A 24,435-nucleotide genomic window follows, 5' to 3' on the forward strand; every position below is an offset into this window, starting at 1 on the left:
TGGGTGATGGATGAACATGGCAGGGGCACAGCCCTTGTGTCAAGGGGATCCCAGTGAAACCTTGAGTGAAAAGGGAGTGGGAGAGAGGCTTTGTGCAGGGAGCCTCTGAGTGATGCTATCCTGCTCACAGAGGTGGAGTCCCTGGAAAAAAGGCCAAGTGGGAGATGCATAGCACAGCTCCATGGTGGCGCTGGCAGGCAGGTGGCAATGGCAGGGCTGTCCCTGCTCACATCCCAAGGCCACAAGATAATCCTACAGGAGGATCCTGAGTGTGACCCTGCTTCCCAGCCCTCTTCAGAGAGTGGCACAAATCCCACACAAGCGCTTTAACCCCAGGTTAGGGTGAAAGCTAGAAAGGAGGAGGCTGGATCACTTGGGAAGTTCAGGTCACATAATCAAGCGGGTTAAAATCCCTCATCCATTCCATCAAACAAGGCAAATTCCTCATCCTCCTTCCCTGCAGCCTCTACTTCTTTCCCTGATCACCTCAGACAGTCCTAGGGAGTGACCCAGCATTCCCTTGCTGCTGCCTCCCCTCCAGTGAGCCTCCCCACACACCATCTGCTCTCCACAGGTGATTTGTGGGTACCCAAGGACACCCCTCCCACACCATCTTCCTCCACACCATCCTGCCTCTCCCCATCACCCCCAGCCAACATCCCTTGGCCCTCTGGCTCTGGAAAACTTCATTAAACCTCATGGACAAACTCAAGTCTTTATTTGGTCTCTCCATAAGTGCATGTTTTCACACATGGTGCAAAAATTTGCTGCTACAAAACCTCATTGATCTGCACACAGCAGTGGCAAGCCTGGTGCCCCTCAGGGCTCCCAGCTGCTGATTCCAAGCAGAACACACCCCTGTGTGGCTGCAGATGTCAAACAGCACAGACACACATCGACGTGTGCATGGCCAGAGCTGTCCACATGCTGAAGGATTATTTTTAACCCAACAGTGATGGAAATGTCAGAGAGGGTTTTATTTACTTTCTCTGGAAGGCTTGTTGCTTGAAATCCCCATTGGCAGAGGCTGACCCTGACCTTGCCATCACAACAGGGTCTGTCATCCAGGTCTGACATCCCTTCCCTGAAAAAATGTGCAATTCAGCACGAGGGGAGGGTGACTGGCCCACCGTGCCTGGCAGGGCTGGCAACCTTCAGAAGGCAGGTGCTCATGCAGCCCTGCAGCCCAACCCGGCCAGGTTGCAGCTCCCCCAGATTCCCCAGCCTTCCCACATCCCAGGGGAGGTCTCACTGCAGCCACAATGGGCAGCTATGAAATGTTAGGGACACCAGCACTGGCCTTTTGAGCAGTCAGGAAGGGCAGGCAGGCCATGGGATGCTCTCACTGCCCTTCAGTGACATGAGGGATGAAGTGTAACAAAGCCAAGATCTCCTGGTGCCCTAAAAGCACCAGAAGACTCCCTGGAGATGGAGCAACCTGTTTCTTCCTTCTCAGACACTCACCTCATGCTCAGCACTGCACCTGGAACAAAGCCAACGACAATTACAAACCTGCCCTGGCTCCTTTCCAGCTCCCAGGACCCCATCTGCACTGAGGGTTCTGGGATGGGGCACCCGTGTCCCTGGGGAATGTGGCAGCACCCAGCTGGACCTGCACTTCTCAGGGTACCAGGGCATGACCTGTCCCCTGCTACAGACATTGACAGGTTATGCACAAATTTTCCTTCTCCTTGTGAGGGTGGCAGACTCGAGGGGGAATGGCTGCTCAGAAAAGCACTGGCACATCTGAGGTAGAGTTTTTTGCTTGGTTATGGTGTCAAAGAGGAGCAGTAATGTTCTATATTCACACAATAGCAAAGGAGGGCCTTGAAGCACATCCCGCTTGGGGTCTGTGACCAGTCCATAGACAACGAGGAAGAAAATCAGTGTTTTTCCTTCAGAACTGCATATTTACATCTGAAAACTAGCAGAGACCTTGCCCAGAGGCTGGGACAAACAGCTCCTTTTACTGCCTGCTTCCCATGAGCTTTTCTCCTCTGTCTCCAAGAGGAAATTTCCAGTAACTGAGGTATAAAAATTAATGCAAGACTATGCTCTTGAGCCAGTTGTAAAACTCATACAGGAGGAGCTCCCCATCCCACACCTCACCATGGCAGGCTGCCCCCAGAGCAGGTCACAGCCTTCATGAGAGAGGGAAGAGGCAGCTCTGTCTGCACCCTCCTGGTGCAGGTCAGGCTTTGGGAGTAAACTGAGGCACCCAGACCTGCAGGCATTGCCAGCACAATCAGCCAGGCAATATTCCCTAACAGAGGTCTTGGATCCCTCAGGAGGTTGCAATGCTGGGACGCCATGTGGTGCAGCAGTCCCAATATCATTGGAGATTTCATGGAACAAGAGGTGGAAACAGAGAGGAAGTCAGTGAGGGGAAAACCTCCTCCACACTTGCCACATCCTGGGAATAACCACCAGGACTCAGCTGAATGGCAGTCTCTAGGAAATCTTGAAGAAATGTCTTTCAACCATATCCCATTCATCTCCCTCCTGGACTTGGGATTTGAGCCTCATGGTTTTCCTGCAAGAATGCAGAAATTTTGTCTTCCATGGCTGACAGGCTTCTCCATGCATCCAGCTGCATGTGAAGCTTTCAAGGAGCTGTGGTTGCAGACACTGGCACAGCAGAGTAAGGCCTCATGTTTCTCCCAGCAGGCCTGAGGGAAGGCAAGAAAAAAGCTGGGTAATTAAATGGCACTCGTCAGAACATATGCAAGAGTCAAACAGCAGAAACATCCCTCCTGTGCACACTTCTGCATGAAGCTATGTCCACACTTACCTGCTGAAATCCTCACTTCCTGGGCTAAACAAAATCCCTGGGCAGCACCCCCACTGCTGCCTGCCCTCCCCAGCCAAACCTTCTCACTCCTCTTCTGGAAGGACATTTCGTGCTGACATGAAACAACCAAAAGCAGTGTTCTTCCAAAGTCCTGCCACCTCCATGTACAGGAGGGAGAAACGTGTTTCTGGCTAGGAGGAAGCAGCTGGTTCCCAGCAAGCCTACAGGTCACACCCCAGAGCATGGCAGCAAAATCACAGGGCTGGCATGGAAGGAGGAAGGTGGCACATCCCATAACTGATTTCACCTTTACTGTGCCAGGCATGTGTGTCCACCACACTGCAGACTCAGCTGGGTCTGGGATTTGGGAGCCTATTTTCCCAGGGAATTTCAGAAAACAGGAGATTCAGGGACTTACAACGCTTTAAAAACTTGTTCCTCAATATCTTTACTAAAGCAAAGGTGACACTATGGGTAATTTCTTTAAAGCAGGGTATAAACATGAGTAGCTGACAGCCAGTTCATTATATCAGAATCAGTTTTCATTAGGAGGGGAAGCTTTTGTGTTTATTAATTGTTTCTCTAATTGCTTTCTCTCTCTGCTACCAGGGCAGCCTGCTGTCTGCCTGTGCCTGGAGGGCAGAGTCCTGCATACCTCATCCCTGATCTGCTAACATGGGTAACTATAAATAAATAGTGACACCTGAGAGGGGAGGAGGAGAGGGACTGTGCTTCTCAACCTCAGTCTAGTCAGCTTATGCAACAGAAGGTAACTGCTGGCAATCTGTAGTTATTGACTGAGCAAGACTATTTCTGATAGCTGAGGGCTCTGACCTGGCCAACATAAAACAAAATTCTCCACCTCTGAGCTGGAGCTGGGTAACTTCGGAGTAACAAGAAATCGTCAATTATTTAAAGTGAAGAAAATAGATACATGTTCTCCACTAAGCAGTATTCAGTCAGCTAAATGGGGCCAAGCCTGGTTGAATTAATGCAGCTGTCATGGAGGGGGCAGTGGTGGGGCTCACATGTCCCTCCCCTCAGCACCAGAGAAGCAGGAGGATCACAGAGAGGTTCCTCCTTGGCTTGTCCTGCTACAAGGCAACAGCACCTGCCTGGGAGACTGTGCCCAGGCAGAGGGTAAGAGCTGGGAGGGAGGGGATGCTGCAGACAGACCTTGCTGCAGGGACACACAGACACGAGTGAAAGTTGGGGAGGAAGAGCCAGCCCTGCCTTCTCCTTTGTCCCTGCTGTAACCTGAATCACTCATCTAAGAATTCAGCACCCTGCACTGCCTCCAACATGATCCTGCAGGGTGTGGAAGTCTGCAGGAGAGAGAGGGAAGTAGAGCCAGTGCATGGAGCAATGAGGGCCCTGGGGAGGTGAGGCTGCAGCTCCACCTCCCTGTAAGAAGTGTGCCTGGGCAGGTACACCTTACACACAAACACACTCACACACACCCACCTTTGCTAACAGCAGAGGCAGCCACAGAGTCCACATTTTCTAGGTTTTACTTCTATATCTGCAAAAAGCAAGTTTGCTTCTGTTTCTGATTCCCTGCAATTATCATGAAATGACTTCAAGAGAGCAGCTCTGTCATCTCGGCTGAGTGAATCTTTGATGTCCAGCACTGCACTCAGATGTTCCTTCCTTTCCAAAAGGACAAGAGGACAGTTAGTGAATAAGCCAAGAAAAAAAAACCTAACATTTGTTTCCTATCCCTGAGTTTTGCTGGACCAGACCAAAGACTGGAAGCTGCTTTTTGACACCCTCTGGCTATCTAAGGGGGATGCCATATCCCAAGAGATGTGTGGGACAGGGCTGAGCTCACAAGTCCCAAGCCCAGAGCCCACAACATCCTTGTGAAGTATTGAAAATGTTCAGTTTAGGTTATTCCTAGAAAAAGACCTGTATCTATCATAATAGGATTCAGATAACTCTACATTTGACCATTTGGAGGCATTTTTGATATCTTTTCTCCCCTCAAATGGAGCCAATTCTCGTTCATCTGGAAGGTTACAGCATTTGTGTTCTACAGAGCTCTATTCCCCTGAGCAGGGAAATACTGTATTGGATATAAGGCAAATGTGTACAAGCCAAAGAGTTTGAATCAGAGAAATCTGTTTTAGTCAGCAACACTGCATCCACTCACACCAGGATAACCTCCTCTGAGATCTGGGTCTTCTGAGAACTTTCTATGCCCACTTCCTATACTATGTATGCATATGTGTATATATATATATATCATTGCTATGCTGTATCAGATAAACAGCTTTTTAGCTCAATAGCATCTTCAAAAGTAGTAAAGTAAAAAAGAAGTAAGAAACCAGATGAAGCATAACATAATCTCTCTTTCTTTTTATTTTTTTCTTTGCCCATAGCAGTCTTTCCTACAGAAATCTAGAGACTTCCCTTGCTGCAGGTTTATCTGATGACTGTCATGTTGAATAGGCACTGAAGTAATTATCTGCCACAAATTGTCTGCCCCACGTTTGAAGGTATTCACACTTTTGGCCTTCAGAGCATCCTGTGACAGAGAGTTTTACACTGCAATCATGTTAAGTTGGAAAAACACAGGTACAGCACATAGAACAAAAGATAGATGCAGTAAACCACAGGCTTTGGAAAAAATGCAGGTATCCAAGATCTTTCCTTCCTAATAAAACCTGTGTTTCAATTCTGTTAAATTTTCTGTAAGAAATACAAGTGTATATTCTTGCTGAATACACCTTGAAACTTCTGAAAATAGTTATAGAGGGTGTGGTGAAGTGTTGAAGCCAGAAGCCAAGTGTTTGGAAGTTATGAAATGCCCAAATTAAGGATGTTCTTGAAACCTACATTCAACACATATGGTCCTGTAAATTCTGCATTAAGGTAGTACTTTTCCACAGCATTTCTGCTTTGTTGACAGCAATTTCATCCATCCTCCACCTTTACAGGAGGACATCACAACTTCAGCAGTTCATGTCTGACAAGGATATAAAGCAGGCACCAGTGAGTACATTCAAAGGGTCACTGTGCCTGGCCCAACACACTGCAGAAGTATCACAGGACTAATATTGCTGTAGGTTTTCTGGTTTCAAGTGATCATGTAAGAAAGTACAGAAGTCAAAGCAATCAAAGACATTACCTGAGGTCAGGAAATTCTTTAAGAATGGGCAGAAGTGCTATCTTCATCCCCTCAGGATCAGAAGTTTGAACAAGCTCTAAAATTGTTTTTATTGGATCCTTGAGAGAGCCAGCTGCAGGACCCTGGGAGAAAAGCAATATTGTGTTCAGGGCAGGAGAAACAGCACAGCACATTAAGAGCTGGACTCAGGTCAGACTGGGGATCTCTCTGTGTGGGTTAGAAGCTTTGCAGGAGTGTCTGTGCATGTATAGAAATCTGATTTTCACCACAGGATAGCAGAAAAGGACCTGGGGAGTGGCCACAGACTGCTTCCAGGGTGGCTTCTTCAGTAGTGCAGAATCCTCTCCTGCACTTCCTTAGGCAAAGCTGGCAAATGTACCTCATTTTTCCTTAAACTGCCTTTCCTTTCAGGGCCATTTCCTCTTGTGGGATGTGGTTTGCCCCTGAAGGTAAGCACAGCCCTGTGCTTGACTGTGTGAAAACAAGCCTTGTTGGCCAAACATGATGGCATTTCTGCCCCCCCAGAGCAAGCCCAGGACAGAAAAGCGACTTTAGGGAGAGCATAAATCCTCTAATAGAAAAAAGTTGGCAACAGGGCCGGACAGTGTAGAAAACATGACATGGTTGGTAGATGTTGCACACAATGATCTCCCTCTAATCTAGAGCACACAGGAGAAAAAAGTCTCATCAAAAAACACACAGCATTTTCAGCAGAGCTGGAGAAGCAGAATGCAGATGAACCACCAGGAAGAGAGCTCCAGGTCTTGCTCACATTTTCCATCAGTGCAGTAATGCAATTTAATTGCTTCCCTGAATTATTGATGCCACCACATCAACAGAGAGTGTGACAAAGCAAACCTGGAGAACAGGCTGCCAAAATGGGGCAGGAGAAGCCCACGTTCCCCTGATCTGCAGGGGGCATTTGAAACAGCTGGTCACATTATCCATGCAGCTCCTCTGCAATGAACATAAATTAAAAATAATAATAATATTTGAAGACAGTCTTCCCCCTCTCCCCCTGCAGTGCAGGCACACAGCATGTCTAGCTCTGCTCAGTGCACAAGCTGTACTCAGCTCCTGAGGCACTGGTACTGTACAGCTTCATACTTGGCAAGCTCACTATTACAAAATGCTAATTAATTTGAAGGCGTCAGATTTAGTTAAGCACTGCATAGGCAGGCAAGGTCAGAGGTAAACAGCCTGCACTCTAAAGGGGAAAAAAAGAGGTGTTTTGTCAGCAGTGTTTAAGTGCCTTTGACACGTACTGCTCTTAGGAGAGAAGCAAGGTATTTCCTAATGTGTTTTGAGAGCAGAGGGGAAGGAAAAGCCCAGAGAGAGGGCAGAACAGGGCAGAGAGCAGGAGCAGCCTGTGCAACAACTGCATGATAAACTCAGTCTGCAGCAGAGTTCATATTTGGCACGCATAACCATGAGCCTCATGACTGAGGAGCAGGCTGTCCCCTGCAATCTCTCAAGCATTTCACCTCCAAGGCTTTCAGTGCTCTCACATCAAGTAAGAAAGTGCACACACTGAGGACACTGGGGAAAATTTCTAACCAGATGCAGCTCTTTTTCACCCAAGCTCAATGTAAGGTTTTAATAGATAATTAGATTTCCTCTATTTCCTTTGCACTCTTCCATGCACATTACATCCAAAGCTGAAGCTGAGCACAGCATTTCTGGTAAACTTCAGAGTTAAGATTAGAGAACCCTCCTGCTATTCTCCATGTCTCAATTGCTGAAAGCATTAATTCATCTGTGATCGATCACTCCAAGAGAGGTGGGAATTCAGCTAAAAGCACTGGCAGCTCCCAGCTTTCTGCCATGAATCTAATGCATTAATTGTAATGGGTCTGAGAGGATTTTAGAGAAGCCTACAGACAATCATTTTTATTTCATTTTATTCATTGGACAAGGTAAGAATTGCTGACATATGGCTTGCAAGGGACTCATTTCTGAGAAAATAGATTTTCAGTCCCTAGCACTTAAATAGGCAAGTTGTGAGAATGACTCAGCATTTGTGAAATCATTAAAACCAGTGCAGCCAAGGGGTTTAGGTGCTGTCACATCTGAGTCCTGTTACCAAACTGACTTTGCAACCACTGCTGTGCTGCTCAGCCCAGCCCCTTATGGAGCACCATGCCTGGGCACTCTCAGCCTGCATCTGCTAAGGAGCCATGCCAGGGACATTGCACAGCAGTAATTCTCCAACTGCACCAGCTGAAGGAGGGGACACTGCTGCCAGGGCAGTCCAGGCCCTTGGGTAACCCAGGGACTCGTGTGACAGCCTGGTGGCACCCACAGATGCTCTGTGCAGCACTGCCAATTACACCAGATTATGAGGTGAGACCTTTAAAGCTTCTGAAGTTGTTTCTGCAAATCAGAACCAGCACTTTGCACAAGTTTTCTTCAGAGGTGTGGCTCTGCTTTTACACCCAATCCTCTGCAATGTGCTTCACCTCCTAATGGTGTGAGGTGTTTACCCCTGCAGGAAGACTCGTTCCTCCCCACAGCCGTCAGCAACCACAACAGCATCAGCATGTTTTGCCATGAGGAAATGCCAGAGCACAGGGAAATGGCTGAGGCAGTCATCATGCCAGCTCTGAGGGGCTGGGAAGGGCCTGTGGGGAGGGAGGAGGCTGGGTGGAGGGGGGACAATGCACACCCCATGCCCAGGGAGGAGCAGCCTTACAGGGCAATGCACAGAGCAGGTGGAGGTGGGGAGCTGTTTGCTTCATCACTCCAGAGGCTCCAGGGTAAGCACTGCCACCCCATGCCAGCTACCAGAGGGCTGATGGAGGAGCTGGCAGCTCTGGAGCTGTCTCACCAGCTCAGAGGAGCACACCTCACTCTTGTGTCAGTGGCAACAGTGCAAAACTTGCATCTTCCAGTCACACATTTCAAAACCATGAGCTAACAGCTTCTGACAGATCAGAAGAGCTGTCAGCATATCTGAATGTCATTTCAGTGAAGCTTGATACCCCTGTGGTAAAATTCTTAAGCTTTTTTGCAGTCTTCAGAGTGTCTTCCTCTGCTGGTATTGTTCTTGATGATAAAGAGCAAAACTGTAACCATATCAAAGACTTACTAAGCACTCTTTAAAGATGGTTTGCATCATCCTATGATCTTCTTCTATCTTGTTGACAATCCTCCTCCTCTGCATAGCAGATGTTTTCCTGGGAGTGGTCAGGAGGGCCTGCAAGTATTCTGTAACAATGATGGCATTGACAGCCTTGACCAGGGCCTGTTCCAGAGCAAAGAGACCCAGATTAACTTCCCTGCACTGAGCAAGGCCCAGCCACACTTGTACCATGGCACAGAGCAGATATTCGGCCCATGCAGATGGCTGCCCCATTTCTTTGCTTAAATATTAATTTAAAATGCTTGATCCAACACTTGGACTATCTCCAAGCAGCATGTGGATCACAAAGCTTGATGGTAAGTGTGGAGACATCAAATCAAAAGCAATGGGAGCAGTTTGCTGAGCCAGAGGTCACTCACACTCCAGAGCTGCAGCAACACTTGGCTTGGCTCACAAATTATCACCTGGGGGGAGCTTGGGCTGCAGACAAAGCCAGATGCAGCCTCCCTCCAGCATCTACACTTGACACAGGGCCCTGGGGCACACAGCTGTGGCTGGGCACAGAGAAGTCACCTGGGCAGCTCCCTCTTAGCTCCCAGTACTGGCTGAGGAACCCCAGTGCAGAGCCATGCAGTGCCTGACAGGGACAGGGAGTGTTTCTGCTGGGGGTGGGCTGCTGCACAGAAACCACATTTGGTTAGCAATTGAAATCAGAGCAGGGTTAGGCTGCAGTCCAAAGGTACAGGAAATCCCCAGCTCTGTCCCAAACAGACAAAGCAAGGCACAGAGAGCTCTGGCACAGCGCTTCACCACTGAGCTGCTGCTTGCCCCAGCACTAATGTGACATGATGTCCAGTGACAGCCTTTGAACAACAGCAGAATAGATCCTACTTTTTTCTCTTCCATTACTTTTTCCATATTGCAAAATGTTAATTAAAATCATCGCTGACAAAGGGACTGATGACCTGGGAGTCCCATGCTGAGGAGGACACATTGCACATGTAGCAACAGCAAATCCAGCCTGCACAAAAGAGAGAATTCCCCAGGTACCAACCTCATTGCTGAAGAGATAGACTCAAGGCTGCTGTAAGATCCTATAAAAGCTGTTTAGGCTACTGTAAAGGTGAAAAAACTTGGGTACTTTGTTAGGTTGTTTGCCAATTACTCTGCATGAGACGCTGTGCCCTTTAAGAATTTGGACTTTTCACCCCACTCTGTCCACTCTACATCAAAGGGATCAATAATCCTCACAAATAAGGTTGAAGCACATTAGAAGCTGAGAAAATTTCCAAAATAATTATATTGGAGCAATGGTAGGAGAGGAGGGAGCCAAACATTCCCCTCTGTATTTGGGAGGTACATTCAGTTTCCACATTTCTTCCCTTGTTGGTTTCTCTGCTGAAATTACAGGAAGGTTCCAGCTGTCACTACCCAACCCTAGTGGATAGAGGTACTGGACTGAGACCACCAGATATTTAAAAGCCCATTTGACAACAGAGAAAACTGCAGTTTAATTTTCTAGTATTGTGCCATCCAAATGTTCAATTATTAGTTTTAGTGATTTCACAGAACAGAATGGTTTGGGTTGGAAGATACCTCAAAGATCATCTAGTTCAAACCCCCCTGCCATGGGCAGGGACACCTTCCACCAGAGCAGGTTGCTCAGTACCCCATCCAACATGGCCTTCAACACTTGCAGAGATGGGGCACCCTCAGCTTCTCTGGGCAACTTCTGCCAGCACCTCAACACTCCCACAGCAAAGAAGTTCCTCCTAAAATCTAATCTAAACCCATTCTCTTTTAGTTTGAATCCATTCCCCCTTGTCCTTTTACTACATGTCCTTGGAAAAAAATCCCTCTCAATCTTTCTTGTAGGATGATTTCCTGAGTAACATATTGTTCTCACTGTCTTACTTGTTTCTTACCTCATATATATCTGGTTTTTTCTTCCCAAAGGTCAAAAAGCTTTGCTTTAAGGATTCAAGGATGTGGTCAAAACCACTGTCACACTTTTTGAAGTGGTCCTTCAGTGTTCCCTGAGGAAAAGAAACAGACAGAGTCAAAGGGTGCACATGTAGAGACACCAAACAAACAACAGACACAGATTATTGTGTCTTTGCTCTTTCTGCTCTTGGAAACAGATTTCTCCACCAACTGCAGCATCCTGTGTTTTTATTTCAAAGAAAATCAAAACATGAAAGAAAGAAACTATTCCAACTCAGGAAGGATGTACTAAGATCTTAAGCCCAAACCTGGAAGACTGAAAACCTGGGCCCTGGGCCTCCTGTTCCCCCCAGGGCTGCTGGTGCTCTGTCAGAGCCACCCCCAGTTCCCACACAGATGTGTGGGCCCATGGGACACGCTGGCAATGAGCTCTGGGACCAAAGCTGCACAGCGTAGCCAGAGTTTCTCTTGTCATTTTCCTTTTGCTGCCTCCAGCCTGCCCGAGGGAGCCTGAGCAATGAGGCTGGAGATGCCCAGGGGAGCTTCCCAGGGAAATGCACAGGATCACACACACTGTCAGGAGCCTGGAATTCTGTGTTTTCCAGACACAAGGGTGAACAGTGCCTGGGCTAACAGACTGATACTAGAAAGGATGAAGGAAGGGGACTTTATCTCAAGGCAGGGACACATTTCTGGTCAGCCTTCTCTACATCCTGACTAGCCAGCACAGCCCTGGGCTCTGTGAGTTATCACTGTCCTGGGAAGACGCCCAGCTGCTGGGAATTAATGGGTACCAGGTGAAATTCAGCTTTCTGGGCTCTGGGCAGCACAACAGCAAACACTACAAACAGTGAAACTGGGGTCCCAAAACTGGAAAATGTGAAGCTGTCCACATATAGATTCTGACACGGCAGAGGAGAATACCAGGCTTGAAGACCAAACTATGGCTTCACCTTTTCTAAATCAGGACATGAGGGAAGTGCATGCCAGCCATATGGTCTGCAAAGAGTCAGAATTAAAATGGGTCTTCCATACCTTGACTTTAGTAGTGATGGTCTGCAGAAAATGCTCCATAATGTCATCTTCCATCCTGTGTAGAAATCCATTCACCTTAACATTCTGCTCAGTGCTGACACTGCAAATGTATGTTAACTTATGCCAGACAGTTCTGTTTAAAAAAATAAATATGGAAAGTATTGATCAGATCAAATCATGCTATTCTCTCAGATCAAAACTCTTTCTACTGTAACCAACACAGGGGTCATTGAATGGGCACATGGTCAGGTCCAAAGCTAGCTCAGGGACCTGCATTTCTGTGCTCATTAAGACACTGCCACAAGGGCACGACATGCAAATGTCACCTGTACCCATCACTAGTGAGACCAGATCAATAAAAATTCCAGTATTTTTAAAAATGAGCAAGCATGAAGCAGCCTTGACAAACAGAGTCTGGGTGAGCATCCCATGTGCCTTTTTTGACAATCTACAAATACAGGACAAACAATTATCTTCCATCAGAACAGTCTTCCAGTCAGCAAATCCTGGTTAAAATTATCACCAGCTTGAATCCAGACAGCCTACATTCTGGAAAGGCTCAGTGTACAACTTCATTCTCAGTAAAGCTGTGAAGGATTACATAAAAGAGACTCATAAGTATTCAGTCTAGGATCCAGCATCAGCAACATGCAAATACAACAAACAAAGCAGCTACCTAGGCTCAACACAAGGCTCTGATGTCAAGTAATCACCGTGCATATGTTGGATTTTGGCATTTTGCTGACTCCAGAGATCCCTGGATAATTTTACACAGGAAGAAGAGAAGCAACCTTGTTTTCTCCGACGCTGCAAGTGCTTCTGAAATTAGCTTGTAGGTGCAAACATCCTCCTCCACCCTTCTGTGCTTTACTTCTTCCCTCCTTCCTAGCAACCCCAGGGAGTGCCTGGCATATTGCTTGGGGTTTCATTCAGCAAGGCACTTGAGATTGCACCTACCAAGTGCAGCAGCACACACATCTCAGCATAACCTTTGTGCAGCTTTTCTGCTGGAGGATGATCAGGCCTGGGAAAGGAAGGACATCACAACCCACAGTGGGGTTAGCCAGGGTAGTGTCCCCACACATGGCACAGCACTGTTGTCTCCTGCTCAGTGCAGGAAGGGGGAGATGGCTGCAAACCCTGCACCTGCAGGGCCTGCGAGCAGGCAGAGAGTGGCAGCACAGCCCTGTGGGCCTGGCCGCAGTGACAGCCCCATCTCAGCCTCCCTCTGGCTGGGACAGCCAGGGCAGCTCTGCAGGAGTCTTGCTGACAGCAGCTGGCTTCCTCCATGTTTAAAGGCTGGTGTGCACGGAGTTGGATGACCATACCCAGCTGGAGGTCAAGGTTGGCCTCATACCAGTCAGAAGGAGATCAGACCAGCAGAAAACTCGTTTTGCTCCCCATGGCATGAGGCTCTGCTTTCTAACCTGAGAAGGCAGCAACTCTCCAGGATTCGTAAGCTGCTGTAGATCTGTGAGCAGCCATCAAGCTGGATAAAACTTCTCACTTCATCTTCATAGCTAAATTAAAACAGGAAGAATCACCTTTAATCTGTTGTGATCCATAACACATCGAAAATCAACAGCACACTGAAGAAATACTGTGTGACTTTTTTGTCTTTTCATCTCACAGTTTCAATCCCCCAGGTGGGATCTACAACATGACAAAGTCTCTGCCTGCCCAGCTAAAGGGGAAGACAAACACAGGAACAGCAGGGAGAGCCCTGGAGCTGCCTGGGTACCTTTGTCAGGGACCAAGAGGCAGGAGGTTGATTTGCAACGCTTCCTTCTGGGAAGCAGCTCAGTTTTGTCAATAAAGGTGCAGAACAAAGCCTCAGTGTGTATGAATAACCCATAAGGTCTCTGAACTGCTTTGTCAGTCTCAGTCTCACAAAGGGCTTCTGCACAACCCATTTTATAGGAATTTCTTTCCTCTCATCATGTGGAGGGCCAAGGGTCTTAAACCAAATCTCCATCTGAAATACTACCTAAACCAGCAGTCCTGACATTTTCTACATGGGGAGAGAAATAGCCAAGAACAAAAAGCAGATTAGGGGAGCCAGAGGAAGTGGTGAGAGGCCAGATGAGAAGACATTCATTCTGCTATGAGAACTAGGACAGAGCAGATCTCCCCACCCTGCCACAGAGCCAGCAGAAAGCTGTGCCTGGGATGCACAGCCAGGTCAGGAAGGGCCAGGCCTGGGCACTGGGCACCTGGCTGCCCCTCTTCCCAGGTGTGTTTAAGGTCTGAGTCTCTCCAGATCTCCCCCAAAGGCTTTATCCTGTCCCAGCTACTCCAGATGCACTTTGTTCCCTCAGCTTTAGTCCAACTACAGATACTGAGCACACAAAGAGCAGTGAAGTGCTGTGTTGTCAGTAACAGCTTCATGGGAAACAGCCATCAAGATCCAGGTGAACACAGCATTACCAGCTGCTTCATCAGGGTTTCTTTCTGTTGAGCATTAAGAATGTTACCAAGGAGGAAAGCAGCATCCTTCCTACCTCTCCAGGAACCTCAGGCACTCCTCCAGGCACTCAGCTTCCACCTTCTCACCCAGGCTCTCGCTCACTCGCCTGGCAGCCTCTGTCTTCTCTGTTAGTATCTGTGGATTCCAATGTGTGAGAGGAGAACTGGCCAAAGTCATTTGTTCCCTATGCAGTGAACAGGAATACATCCCACTGCTCACCCTGCAGCAAATCCCTCTGCCCTAGGCACCAACTTCTGCCTCAGTTTGAGAGTCCTCATGGAAATAAATGTATTTTTTCATCAGCCTTATTGTAATGCCTAACCCTACACCTTTGCTACCACTGTTTTTGTTGTGGTCAGCTTGGGTAGAAGCCTGTCCCTGCAGATGTTCTCTGCTGGCCACATCCAGGCTGGCAGCTCAGCTCTGCAGACCTGCCATCTGCAGGAGCATCTGTGCCTCTACCTGACTCACCCTGGCAAATAAATTTGGGTGCAGCCACTAAAAAGAGGATTATGCAGACCTAACTGTGTGCCCTGCACCTCTGCCAGGGTCTCTGCACGGCATGCCTCAAGAGGGCAGGTGTCACCTTCCCAGCCACCACCCTCACACCTGGCACAGCTGTGTGCTAAACTCCACAGCACATGTCCTGCCCACTGAGCCCAGCTGGGTGGCCCAGGTGTCTGCAGGGGATGGGCTGTGCCAGACAGCTCAAAATTCACCCCACATCGGGCAGGCTTGAGCAGGTGGCAACTTAATGCTGCCCATTAGTTGCTCTGTGGAAACAAAAGCTTGCAAGGGGAGGAGGGCCAGATGGAAAAAAGGAGACAGATGGACCCATATGCTGTGCCCTCACAGTGCTCGTCAGCCAGAGACAAAGGGTGACTCACATCATGAATGTGTTTTTCCACTGCTCATAACAGATGCAAAGGCTCACCCAAAGGGGCTGGATGAAATAAGCCACACCAAAGTGTCAGAAAACCACAGCTGATGAGTTTCCATGACACCTTGATCATTTTCTATCTGAAGTTTAAGTGTCAGCCTGAGAAAATTGAGGAGGTGGTAATTTCATAAGGCTTTCCTATTAATCCAGGCTTTTCCATCACCCACCCCAGAGCATTCAAACCTGTCAGTTGCATACACAACAGAGTGAACCCACTCATGCTGAAGCATGGCCAGATGTTACAAATATGAGGACTATGGGATTCAAACCATGCTTTGTCCTAGTTCCAGTTAGAAAACTTTCCACTGTGAGCCAGGAGCAGGAAAAAAAACCATCTTGATAGCTAAACATCCCCCTAGCACAGGTACATCACTGGGCACATCACTGCTCCATGGCCCCAGCAGGTACAGGGCAAGGCAAGGAGGAAACAGCCCCTGATGTGAGCTCTGCTTTTGGTGCCACAGTATGAGATGGGCCAGAAAAGCCAGTGCTTGCCAGCTAAAGCAAAAACCAGCTGCTGCTGATCTGCAATGCTTCCAGTGCCTGAGGCTGCCATCCCAAAGGACCATGGAGCTACTTCCCTCTCTCATGGCCTGAATTGGGAGTGCCACTGGGGTGGTGGAAGAAAGCAGAGAATAAAGAGCCATGACAGCCCAAAGCCATGCCCCTGATCTCCAGCATCACTTAAACCCACATATAAACTCCAGGATTTGTGTTAATCCTTCTGCAGGTCGTGATCCACACCCCCTCTGCCCACAGTACGAGCTGCTTACGAGTCAGCAGGGTGTGCTCCTGCAGACTGTCAGCATGAGTGCTCCTGCAGTGTTCTCCTCAGGTGTGCTCTGCAGTGTGTCAGTGTGTGTGCTCCTGCAGTGTGCTCTGCAGTGTGTCAGCGTGTGTGCTCCTCAGGTGTGCTCCTGCAGTGTGCTAACATGTGTGCTCCTCAGGTGTGCTCCTGCAGCGCCCTCGGAGCCCTGTGCTGTGCTCTGCAGAGCCCCCTGCACTGCCTGACCCGCCAGGGCAGCAGTCCCAGCAGGGATGAGCAGGAGCAGCCTGCCTGCAGTTTGCACTGCCAGCCAAACGGCCCTGCCATGGCTCAGCAGCTCTCCCTGCTTTTATAAAAGTGCTCTGCAGAGCTCACACAGAGCAAGCTGGGTAACACACACCACCACTTTCAAAAAGGTTACATAAAGATCCAGGAGCATGTATGAAAATGCAACTTCAGCTTGAATCAGCTCAGGCTGATCCTTGGTTTAGTAAGGGGGTATTTTTTTTTCCCCAAAACAGGTTTGGGAGCAAACAGACACAGCTTAAGTATGGCAGCCAGCTTGCAGGCTTTTAACACACTGAGCCTGGACTGAGACATGCAAAACTGGGTCTTGCCAAATACCCACATGCTTGTGTGCAAAAACACCACAGCCCCAAAGACTGGAGCTTTTCATTTCCCCCCAGTTTACCTCAATGACTGCAGCATCTGCCCAAGGGGGTTTCCCAATATCAAAGGCTTCTTTCAGTGCTCTCCCCACTTCCTTCTAAATGATAAAAGGAAATTAAAAAGTACAGTTAAGATACAATGGCATTCATAACGTGTTAGGTTTCCCAGCCTCTCATTATCCATTTGGAGTAGATGAATTTCTGCCTCCATTTTTTTTGGCTGTCTCTTTTAACCCAAAGCCTGGCTGTTTTCCAGCTGACCTAATAACATTTTTCTGTTTTGTTCTACATTGTTTGTTTGAGTTTAAGTGATTTGCAGCTTTCTTTCATCCCAGTGTCAGCTTGGGTTATCTACAGTCTTCCCTAGTTAGCTTAGCTCAAATGAAGGCGCCCACACAGCAAAACAATGCTTAGATACATCTCCATGCTGCCAGCTACTGTAGCTGAGATTTTCCACCCTTCCTCTCTCCAACCAGCATCCAGAGAAACCAGCCAGCATTAATTAAAACCATTCCCTTGCTTAAGCCAGGGACTTGTGAGTGCAAAGAGGAGCAGGCTTAGTGTTTAGAGCTACTGTCATGGTGAGATGGGCCCCATGAGGCTGCACGATGGGAAATTTCCCAAGACTTGGCTGGCTTGTGCTAGTTTGAATGGCTGTAAAAACAAAACTAGCACTGCAGAGAAAGGGCTTGTTGCTTAAAACATGATCTGACCTTTACAGAAGCTTTAAACTCAAAAATCTGGCTTGCTTATTTATTCTTTCATTTCTGAATCTTCCTCCAAGAAATATAAAGTCTGATCTCCCATTTTGGTCTTTGTTCTCTTTTGCCTGATGAATTAGGAAATTTGTGGCTGTCAGCTGAAGAATTTCATCAAAAGTATATTCAAAACAACTGCTCTCCCATATTCACTGAAAAGTGTTAATCAAAGACAAACAAGCAGTTGTAAACAACCCAGAAAAATTTCTTTCCTCACAAGTGCCATCACCTGACTGTGAGCAAATGTGTGAACACTATGTGCTGAGATAGCACATCCCTGCTGAGCTGCACAAACACTTCAAGCCTGCCCCCCACAATGGGACAAAGCACGGCTTAGTGAGGAACTGCAAGGCAGTTAATAACTTGTTGAGGACAGCACTCAGTTGTTTTGGATCAGATTATGTGTCTGCATTAGAAACAGCCTGCTTGTCTGTAGCTCTTGTAGTGACACCAGCACGTCCGGCACCAAAGCTCCAATGTGGAGGGGACCAAAACTTCTGCTGTAATAAATAGATCCAGTTTACTTCTTGTTTCTTCCTGTCTGACCAAAATGTTGCAAGGCTTCAGATCCATGGATGGTCAGTACACCTGTGCTGACTGCAGAACAAGAACTTCTCAGTCCTCCTTCTGTCCATTTGAAAAAATACAGGGGTGGTGGGGAGAAGACACAGAGCCAAGTGATCCTTGCAGGGCAGTGTAAATGAGCATCAGAATGAGCCCTGGCACCATGCTGGAAGGCCTGCCTTGCACTCTTGTCAAATTCCCCAGTACAGCAAGGGCAGAGGTGACAGACTGGCAACCCAATTCATGGCAACAGCATTTTCATTTCACCAGCTTTGTAACCTCAAAGGCACAAAGCTCCCCTGCTCCAGGTGTGTCCAGACTGAGGGGAGGGCTGCCTGCATGCAGAGCTGAGTTCCCCACACTGGAGTTTCAAAGTGGTTTTCATGGCATCTGGGCTCTCAGCACCTTCAGACATGCTCACAGTTCTCAGCACTCATTTCTGTTTAAAGTACTTTTAGTTTGCACAAATATCAGGCTGCCACACCCAAAGATAAGCCAGGTATTCCTAAGCAAAGCAGGCCAGAGCTTATTCTGGTCAGGATCCTCTCATTCTGAAATTTTAGTCATCCATTGAAGTGGCAAAATGCACACCATGTGATTTAGGCACAATAATACATGACAATTGTTAAGAGATAACAGCAGGATATTTGCTCAATAACAACTGCCTGTATATTAGCATAATGAAGGCTGAATTACCCTAGAAGCTGAAATAGAGAGATAAAGCAGGTTTTATAAGCTGTGCCACTGAGCTAAGGAGACATCCATAATTTTTCCATATGGACTCAGCTTATGTCCACTTAAGCTCATTAGCTTGAGTCTGGAGCTGCTCCCAAGCTGGCCAGGTTTGAAGCAAGCTGGAGCAATGCTGTGCTACACTGTCCAGCACTTCCAGCTCTGCTCTTTCTGTACAACTCAGCACCACATAGAGCTGGGATGCTCCAGGATCCAAGGTGGTATGAAACCTCAGGGCAGCATGGCACAAAAGTTCATAACCAGACTGAGGTGAGCCTGCTCAGCACATGGTTTATCAGGAAAACGGTTAAGCAAAAGCATTATTCAGCTATTACATTAGAGGGAACTAAAAAAAGTTAAATTTCCCATCACTGTTACTCAGCATCTTTGAGGGCTTGACTCAGGGACTTGCTCTAGGATAACCTCAGTGGCACTGCCCTGAGTTAAGTCACTTCCTTCACTGAAACAAATGCTAAAAAAGGAGCTTGAGAGCACATGGTTTTCCCCAGGGTAATGATTAAAAACAGCCCATAAAGAACTTAAACACTGAAACCAGTAGGCTTTAAGCATATTGTCACCAGCTGGCACTTCTACTTGCATGTTTGTGACTACCTTCTTGTTCTTCAGGGAATAATTCTTGAGGAAAATCTCTGCAATTTAGAGTACTTTCCCAGGGATGATTCAGCAGTTTGCCATGGAATTTCCCCTCCTCTGCTCCCCAGGGGCTGGTGGAAATGGAAAGCAAGAGAGCTGAGTGTGGTAACTCCTGCTGCTGCATTTCAGCTTTAGCTGAATAAAAGAGGCCCCGCTGAGTTTTCCAAATAACATGGTTTCCTCTGGAACTCCCCATTGCCACAACACATCTTCCCTGCTTCATTTGTATTCTACATGTCTCAACAGAATTCTTCAAAGAGGGAACTTTGCTGAGAAAAGAAAGGGATGCTGCAGGGCTGGGGTCACCTGTGGGATCACAAGACAGGATTCTCTGTGGAGGGCTGCTGGGTGGGCACCAGCTGCACAGTTTCTTGTGCTGAGCTCTGGAAATAATCTTTGCTCTAACATCATCAGTGTCAGTCCAACAGGCTGGAGAGGACTGTGAGGGGTTCACACAGAGACAAATTTAGCAGCCTCAATATCCTGCACAGCTAAGGCAAAGGGGCTGTAAAAAACCCCAGCTTTGCAGATGATGGGATCATTAACTGCTGGAGAGAAGATGAATAACATTTTGAAATGGCCTTCAATAAGGAAGTGGGTTTCACCCATAGTCTCCCTTTCTTCCAGATAAAAGGGCTTCTGAGCAGACTGTAGCTCTCTGAATATACAGCAAGGGGATGAAGAGAGATTTGCAAAAGTCCCAACATTTCCTTGCTAAGGAACAAGGACAAGGCAGCCTCCCTTGGGCAGCAGACAATCATGGATCTTCACACCTGGGCTCTGCAATGAAACTCGGTCAAGATGGAAACCTTGAGACCCACACATGCCTGAGCAGGGATGGCTGTTTGACAAGGGCACCCCTTAATTTTACACCACGGGAATAAAACTGGCAGATTGAGGTAAAACTCCTGAGTTCTTACCCGTGCAGTTGCAAGTAACTTTTCCTCAGTCTTCCAAAGGATCCACACGAGGCACTGTGCACCAAGGGAAAGGCTGTGCCCGGGTCTCTCACAGGCCTGGCTGCCTCTGTGTGCAGAAACAAGAGCTCAGCCAGAGGGGCAGCATCCCGTGGGCACACAGCATCGCCTGCCTGGCACCACAGCCCCACACCGAGCAAACAGGCTGCCCTGCAAGGACCCAGCCCTGCAAGGACCCAGCAGTGCTTGCCAAGCTTGGGCAGCCACAGCACAGTAGATCTTGACAATGGCCTTTGGCCAGCATTTCTTTTGTGCTGTTTCTTTTTCTTCTTCCTACATTTGCTGCCCAAGTTAAGGGTTTTGCTTGTTGTTCCCCTCTCCCCTCACTGCTGCTCAATTCCCTCTTAATCTCAGGGAGAGTCTCCCAAGCACTCTTGCACGGATGCACAATTTTGCAAGTGTCACATACTCTTTCTGAATGGAATAAGAAGCAGCTATATACCAAGACAACTGCATCTATGCATGAGCTTTCATGGAGGTTGTAACGGTATTTAGAGAGAGGAAAAATCAAATGCTGAAGTCTGGCATCTCTGCTCTCCTCATTTCTATTCTTTTCACTACCATCTGACTAATAGAGTCACTGTCTTATTTGTTTGGGGTTTTTTTTTCCTTGAAGGGATTCTGCATTTATATAATACATTTTTCCTATATTTGACTTTTCTTTATAAAATTAAATTACATTATTTTTCACCTCCACTTTAATAAAAGTTTTCAATATTTAATAAATCCATTACTCCAAAGCTTTACCATTTTAAAAGCAGCAGTAAAAGGGATGCCTCCTGACCACATCCACCATGTACCTGATGATGGCCAGTGTGTACCCACCACACAGCTTCCCTCCTTCAGGAGTTGGCTGGGGGAAGAGACCACCTGATGAACTGTTAATGAGCTCATCAAGGGTTTATCAGTGTAATTAATACAAGGACCAGAGAAGCTGTGGGCTTGGATGAAAGCAATCAAATAATCCAAAAAGACTGAGAACTATTAGGCATAAGAAGATTGGAGCTGCTGAGTAGCAATTAAACCACGGACACAGAAAATCAAATGCCTCATCCACCATGAAAAAAGAAATCACAAGAAAGTTTCAGGCTTTGATGACACCCATAGGCTGTGAATTCACATTGGGCCAAAGGGCCCTAAATGTGCTGCTCTTCAGAGGGAAAGCCATATCTGTTTCCCCAGACTTGGGCAGGAATTTAATGATCTGTTACATGTTTTCTCTGTGATCTGAGCGCTAATGAAGGAAATAGAGAAACAACTGGGAAAACTACAAGCCAGAAAAAGCAGTGGGAGAACCAAGGGCAGAACAAGAGAAATCCATAGAGCACCATGCTGACATAAAGGCCAGGGAAAATTACTCTGGGCTAATTAGAGTATTAGGGACCTTGTTAAAAAAGGGTTGATGCAAGGAAAGAAATTGCTTACTAAAGTCAAAAACTGTGCATGTCCAACAGCAGTCCAGCAGAAAAATACCTGCCCACCTCTGGTAAACCCCTGAATCTGATATTAAGAATTTAGAAAGAGACAGTACTGCAATGAAAAAAGGCTCTGGTTCTGAGAACACAGAAGATAAAAGAGACCGTGGGCAAATCTAAACTCAGCAAGAGTCCTTCCTCATCATTGCTGTGTTATCAGGAAGCAGGGACTGTTCTCAGAAACAAAAATTGAGCTATAAATATGTAGGAAAAAAAGCCCTTCAGACGTACCTTTTGTACATTTTAATGATCCATTCATAAATTAAAAGGCTCTGGCTGAAGCTGAAACAGTTACTGTCAGTAAGTGTGGCAAGGTGAGAGCACAAGGAGGCATGACAGCAGCAGGCATAGGTGGCGAGCAGTCCTGCTTCCCTGAAGACATCACTTCTGTGCTCCAGCCTGGGGACAAATGTCCTTTCCAGGTGACGCAGGTGCTGTTTCAGGGCAGTCTCATCGGCGTCAGTAGAGGAAGCAAATGGGGGAATCTGGGCTGTCATGTACTGCATTAGCTTTTCCTCCAGATCTTTTCTCCAGAAGTTTGGGCTCCAGGTGGAAACAGAGTCTGTCTCTAGGCTGTTGCCAAGCCACTCTGCTTCCTTCTGCTTCTCCCACTTCAGTGATTCCCCCACTGACTGCAACGGCTCCAGGAGCATCCTGTCACCTCCACTGAGTGCTTCTCCCACTACAGTCCACATTCGTTCAGCCAGCAGCACATAAAGTGATTCAGACTTTCCCATTCCATAATTTCCAGAATGCTCCAGATTATGAATCTGATCACAAGCTTCCAAAAATTTTCCTTGCTCAATGAATCTGCAGATGGTTTCCTCTGCAACAGAATAAGAACACAAGCTGCTACAGGTCTATAGGATCATCACTTTATTACCCAAGTTATGAATTATCTAGCTTATATCCATTCCAGAATTCCTCAGGATCTACTCAAGATCAGCCCACTTAAGGTCTAGCACTATCACCTCTCAGTTTCCTCAGGGCAAGCACTTTTTTGTTTCTAAATTTCTTTCATCCTTTCTCCTCCAGGTTAACCAAGCCTGAAGAAGTCTGCATCTTTCTACCATCATCTACGAGACACCTCCTCGTGTGAGCAATGAAGGGTCATTAAATACAATGTTTCCATAAGAAATGTACCTTCTGTCCAGAAAAAAGCATTAAAGAAAGGACATCTTCTGAACAAGCCAACTGCTGAAAGCCAAGCCTGGAAGGAATTCTCTGCCTCCTCTACAGAGACCCTGGCAGGACCAAAGTGCTGCAAGCTCCCTTGGAAGGAAGATTTTCAGTGCTGCTTGTTTCCAGTGCATCTTACCTAGCACATCCAGTCAACCAACAAGGGTTAAATGTACTCTCTCAACAGACTCACAGAGCTGCAGGGCTTTTTCCATGTGTTTTACAGATTGCAAGGTTGAGCAATGAGGGGTTAAGGTTTGCCAAAGGTATCTGGAACAGAGCCCAGAGGACAAATCGAACTTGATGAGAATGCACGGAAAGTTAAGCAAAGCCAGAAGCAGAGGGACTTAAATAATTCAGGATACAACTTTGGATGTAGAGTGAAGAATGAAAGGAGTATAAGCTTCCACTATGTTTTGCCTATATCCTTCCTACCTTTCCTCTATGAAAATATCTCAAATGTGAAATAAGAATTAAATCAAACAGGACTGGAGGGAGGAACATGACATGAAATGGAGAAGGGTTGATGCAAAGATGTTCAGTAAAGCAATTGGCAAGTTATTCAGGAGGGGCCTACAAGCTGCACCCACCCTGCCTCGATGCATACAACACATGGGAAACGTTTAATTGGCACAACCAGCCTGTGTGCAGCCCACCTCCCCCTCCCATCTGTGGAGGAACAGCACAGTCACATGGCTGGGGTGTCAGTCACACATACATCATCTTTCTCACAAGACACATCAGGAGTCTTTGCAGAGATAAAAATAAGAACAGTAAAGAGAAACATTTGTGAAGCAAATAAAGAATGAAATTCAGAACTGCCCAGAGTAGCAAGCGTAGGGTTCAGAAGGGACAAGAATTCAGGTGAAGGATGGGGAGGAGGAGAGTGGAAAGCACCTGATCCAGAAGCTGATAAAAAACAAGAGCCTGTGGATGGGAGGGGCAGAGGAGATCCAGGCCTGGACCCAGAGATAACTCCAAGGTTACCTGCAGGCGTCCCTCTCTCCTCTCCTTTCCTACAGCTTGGTCTCTTCAGCAAATTCCCTGCCACATCCTCAGCACCAGCCTTCTCCTCTGTTTCCTTCCCACCAACCACAGTCTTCAGCAATTTGCCTGCCAAGGTTTTCAATTTCCCTTTCCTTTTTGCCTCCTGCTTCTTTCTTTCCTCATGTGTGGCCTTGGGCAGTATTCTTGCATTTTCCCCAGTCATTTTCTCCCCCTTCTTGTTGCCTCCTCCCACAAAGGCTGCCCAGGAATGCTTTCTCTTCTGCAT

The 24,435-nt window shown here is 47.3% G+C and overlaps 1 protein-coding gene across 1 annotated transcript; it reads right to left on the reverse strand.

Annotated features, from left to right (window-relative positions):
• Positions 1-918: 918 nt before the first annotated feature.
• LOC131559288 (exocyst complex component 3-like) lies at positions 919-24,435 on the reverse strand. Its single transcript, XM_058807617.1, has 12 exons — positions 24,150-24,435; positions 22,215-22,809; positions 20,452-20,557; positions 16,847-16,921; positions 14,484-14,584; positions 13,410-13,502; positions 11,983-12,115; positions 10,929-11,039; positions 9,010-9,165; positions 5,922-6,043; positions 4,256-4,441; positions 919-2,669 (listed from the first exon to the last, which is right to left on the reverse strand). The coding sequence occupies exons 1-11, from the start codon at positions 24,433-24,435 to the stop codon at positions 4,261-4,263; spliced, it is 1,959 nt and encodes a 652-aa protein (XP_058663600.1). The 3' UTR covers positions 919-2,669; positions 4,256-4,260.

Source organism: Ammospiza caudacuta, chromosome 6 (genome assembly GCF_027887145.1).
Source record: "Ammospiza caudacuta isolate bAmmCau1 chromosome 6, bAmmCau1.pri, whole genome shotgun sequence".
NCBI classification, from domain to species: domain Eukaryota; kingdom Metazoa; phylum Chordata; class Aves; order Passeriformes; family Passerellidae; genus Ammospiza; species Ammospiza caudacuta.